The sequence below is a fragment of the Camelina sativa genome, chromosome 16, assembly GCF_000633955.1.
Source record: "Camelina sativa cultivar DH55 chromosome 16, Cs, whole genome shotgun sequence".
NCBI classification, from domain to species: domain Eukaryota; kingdom Viridiplantae; phylum Streptophyta; class Magnoliopsida; order Brassicales; family Brassicaceae; genus Camelina; species Camelina sativa.
In genome coordinates, this window is record NC_025700.1 from 5,679,152 (window position 1) to 5,683,659 (window position 4,508).

The 4,508-nt window shown below is 40.9% G+C and overlaps 1 protein-coding gene across 1 annotated transcript; it reads left to right on the forward strand.

The window, feature by feature from the left end:
- On the forward strand, positions 2,269–4,399 carry LOC104749903 (putative F-box/kelch-repeat protein At2g29780). Its single transcript, XM_019238021.1, has one exon. It carries the CDS (start codon positions 3,163–3,165, stop codon positions 4,375–4,377), a length of 1,215 nt encoding a protein of 404 aa, XP_019093566.1. The 5' UTR covers positions 2,269–3,162; the 3' UTR covers positions 4,378–4,399.

Consider the following 4,508-nt stretch of genomic DNA (forward strand, 5'->3'; position numbering starts at 1 on the left):
TCACTTCCTTTCTTTGGTTGTTATTCACATGCAGTAAAAGCTCGATGTTTTGATTAATAGAATTGGAAGAGAAAAAATAACTTGTATGGTGATTATCTATAATAAGATTCCAAATCTCTTTGCTTAGCCTACAATGGAAGAGAAGATGATTGAGGTCTTCTGGTGCTTCCCCACATCTTTGGCATGTATCATCAGTCAACATTTTTCTCTGCTTTAAATTAGTTGTCGTTGGTAGTGCATTATGAATGCATCTCCACCAGAAGTGTTTAAGTTTTTGAGGCATACTATACATCCAAAGCTTTTTAAATGATGTGAAATGAGAGGTATTAAGCGAAGTATTTGCATCCGAGGAGTTTGCATTGGAGAGCTTACGCTGGAGGTGATACCCAGATTTAACTGAGTAGAGTCCGGTCTTCGTATGGATCCAAGCAATTGTATCATCTGCTCTTGTAATAGACGGACGAATCATTCTGATGTGTGGAATGTCCTCATGGCTAATGTTGCTATGAAGCATAGCTTCATTCTATCCTCCCTGAGATATCAGATCGCTAACTGTTAATGTAGGATGAAAAGTGGCGCCAGGTCCTCTTGCTGGTCTTGGTGGACTAAGGGGAAGCCATTGATCATGCCAAACATTAATTTGTTTACCATTCCCCACTATATGCTTTATACCCTGAGATAGAAGATGGGTACCTTGGGATATACTTTTCCAAGCATAGCTGGAATTCGGTTTGCATGTTGAGGTAAGAAGACTCTGCTTTGAATAATATTTGGCTTTGAGAACTCTTGCCAAGAGTGATGTTGGTTGTTGGAGAATCCGCCAACTCTGTTTTACAAGCAGAGCTAAATTAAAGTCTTTAAGATCTCTAATTGCTAAACCACCAATTTCCTTGGAATTTGTGACCTTACTCCATGCTATCCAAGGGATTTTGTGCTTATCCTTAGTGTTGGACCACCAAAATTGTCTCATAACTTTAGTGATCTAATTAATTATCCTTTGGGGTAGAAGGAAGCAGGACATATTGTATGTTGGGATTGCTGTAATTACTGATTTCAGGAGAATCTCTTTGCATGCAGGAGACAGAAGCTTAGTATACCAACTATCCATCTTGTGATCGATTCTTTGAGCAAGATATGAAAAAGCATTTGCTTTACTTCTACCAATAAACTCAGGTAACCCCAGATACCGACCAAAACCTTCGGTTTTATGTATTTTTAAAATACTACAAATCTCTCTTCTTGTTTATGGATCGATACCTTTGCCAAAAGTGATAGCCGATTTTTGAAAATTTACACTCTGACCTGATGCTTTCTCATATTGGTGCAGGATGTTGAGGATAGTTGTACACTCGTTCACCGAGGCTCTGCAAAACAAAAGTGAATCATCTGCAAAAAGCAAATGAGATATTGGAGGACCGTTTCTGCTGGCCTTAAAGCCATGAAGCCTTTTCTCTTTGATGTTTTGTTGGATGAGAGCAGACAAAGCTTCAATACATAATAGGTAAACATAGGGTGAAATAGGATCACCTTGTCTTATCCCTCTCTGAGGTTTGATCTGTCCAACAAGTTGTCCGTTGATGAGCACTGAAGTAAGAAACAGTTGTGATGCATTTCATTATCCATTTAGACTAGACTTCGGAGAATCCCATTTTCTTCATAACTGCCTCAATAAAAGACCATTCTACCTTATCAAAAGCTTTACTAATATCCAGCTTTGCAGCTATAAAGGGTTTAACAAGTGTTTTTGTATGGAGAGAATGAATAAGCTCATGCGCTATCAAAATATTGTCCATAATCAACCTCCCAGGAATAAAAGCTGACTGGTTTGTAGAAATAATGTCATTTAACCAAGGTTTAAGTCTCTCAGCTAAAGCTTTTGATATGATTTTGTAGGCTACATTGGCTAAGCTTATAGGTCTGTAATCCTTAACTTCATTAGGCTGCCCCACTTTTGGTATCAAGCAGATGTGTGTACTATTCATTTTTAGATCCAATTCACATTCTTCAAAAAATAATTTGGCAAAGTTGTACACACCTGTATGGATAGTGGACCAATGGTCTTGATAAAATCTTGGGTTAAATCCATCTGGTCCTGGAGCTTTTTCTCTTGACATAGTGCAGACAGTTTGGTACAGCTCTTTTTCTGTGATGGGCTTAGTAAGCTCTTTATTCATCTCCACTGAGACTCGAGGTTTAATATATTGTACAACAGAATCAATGTAATCTTGATTTGCATCTGTAAGATAAAGAGTCTAGAAATAGTCTATAATTACTCTGTCAATACTCAATACCATTCTCATCGGTCCAGACCTTGCCGTTTGTATCAGCAATTGCATTGATTCTATTCTAGCTTCGCCTTTGCTTGGTTTTTGCGTGGAAGAATCTTTTGTTACGGTCTCCTGCTTGGAGCCACTGAATTCGGCTTTTTGTCTTCCAATATTCCTCTTCCATCCTATAAGCATTGGTTAGTTCCGTTTTCAATAATTTGATGTTATTGAAATCAATAGGAAGAGTGTTATACGCTTGATGAAGCTGAGATTTCAGTGCTTGGATTCTCCTTGCTGATTTAAGAGGATTGTGTGATTTCCACCTTGAGAGACATGATCTACATCTCTTGAGAGCTTCATGGAAATTTTTGGGTGATAAGTGATGACATTGAGAGTTCTATGTCTTAGCAAGTTCTTCCTTGATCTCCTTATTGAAGCGCCGTCTATTGTCATATCTGAATAAGGGACAACCAATTCGCCTTTTTTCACTTGTATGGATTAAAAGTGGTCTGTGATCAGAACCAATCCAATCTAAAAGCTAGACGTAGGCCTTGGGAAATATATCTTACCAATCTGTCGTTGCCACAGCTCTGTTAATTCTTGACATTATCGAGTGCGAATAGCGCTGACCAGACCAAGTAAACTTTCCTCCCATGACTTTTAGTTGCAAATACTCAAAAAATAAGTCAAAGTTCTTTAGATACTGTACTTTTGTTTGAAAATCGCTTATTCGACGTATTAGGCCTCATTTTACAATCGTCTGTACGACGTCGTTGAGGTCTTCGTTCCTTTCCCTTTATAATACCACAGGTCCACAACAAATGTAACCGCTTCTTTCAAAGTCTCTACTCACTTTCAGTTAATTCGTTGCTGCTGAAGACATCACACGGTGGCAATGGCTTCGAACTCTGAAACTTCCAACGATGGCTCTAATGGCGGAGATCCAACTTCCGATGATTTGATGTTTGAAATGTCCGAAGACGGTGGCGATTCAAGCGAAGAACTCCACAAGAACCCGAGCGAAGAAGATGTAGAGAATCTTGCTCCGATTCCTCCTCCTCGACAGATCCCAGAGTTACTCATCGCAAGAACCCTCGCACTCGTACCGAGATGTCATTACCCGAAGCTATCTCTCATCTCCAGAGCCTTCCTTCGCGTCATCTCTTCGCCGGGACTCTACAGAAGGCGCTCGGTCCTCGGCTTGACCGAACCGGTTCTTTATGCCTTGATCGGATTCCCTTATAGTTACGAAAGATTCTCGAGCTGGCACATCCTCAACTTAAACATCTCAGAAAGCTTGAGAGAGGTCCCTTCACTTCCTCCTATGTATCCTGGATCTTCTGTGGTCACATTCGGATACAATATGTATGTGATCGGTGGTTTGACCGGGTTGAATCAACCTGTATCGACTGTGTTTGTCCTCGACTGTAGATTCCACACGTGGGACCATCTCCCAAGTATGCACAGGGCTCGCTACCGTGCAGCCGCCGGAGTCATTGACAGAAAGATTTATGTCATCGGAGGTTGCGAGAAGCGTCATGATGATTGGATCGAAGTGTTCGATGTTGATAACGGGGTTTGGAGTACTGTGCCTGATCCATCCCACTACAACTCTAATATGCCAGGAGGAGGGTTTGTGACATCTGTGGTGATGCAGAATAGGATTTACATTTTGGATGCTCTCCGTGCTTTGGTCTACGAACCAAGACAAGGTACATGGCAGTCTTGGGAACTTGGATCATCTCAGTTGATGGGTTTTTGGCGCAACCCGTCTTGTGTGATTGAGGATCTCCTGTATAGCTTTGATGTACTGTGTGTTCTTAAACATCCAATAGTGGTATTTGATCCAGTTGAAATGGTTTGGAATCCTGTGAAGGGTTTAGATGGTTTGCCTGCTCTCAGATACTCTGTGTGTCAAATGGCGAATGTGGGTGGGAAGCTGATGGTTTTGGGCACTTCAAACACCACCTATAATGATACTTGGTGCATAGAGATCACGTTAGAACGACGTGAAGGAGGTGGGATTTGGGGGACGGTCGATTCAAAGGATATTGTGCTTATCTCCGGGACCTCGCCTTCTATTGATCTTTCTTGCTCTGTTACGGTTTGATGATCTGTGGGATGGTTTCTTGCAGTTGAAGGTAGGTTTCTCTTTTGATGTGCATGAACTATATTGACAATGATATTATGACATTTCTGTAAGACCCCAAGTCTTATTCGGCTCTCATGGATTTGCAGGTG

Bases quoted from the DNA above. Each gene is read 5' to 3' on its own strand.
- LOC104749903 (XM_019238021.1), top strand. From the start codon at position 3,163: ATGGCTTCGAACTCTGAAACTTCCAACGATGGCTCTAATGGCGGAGAT.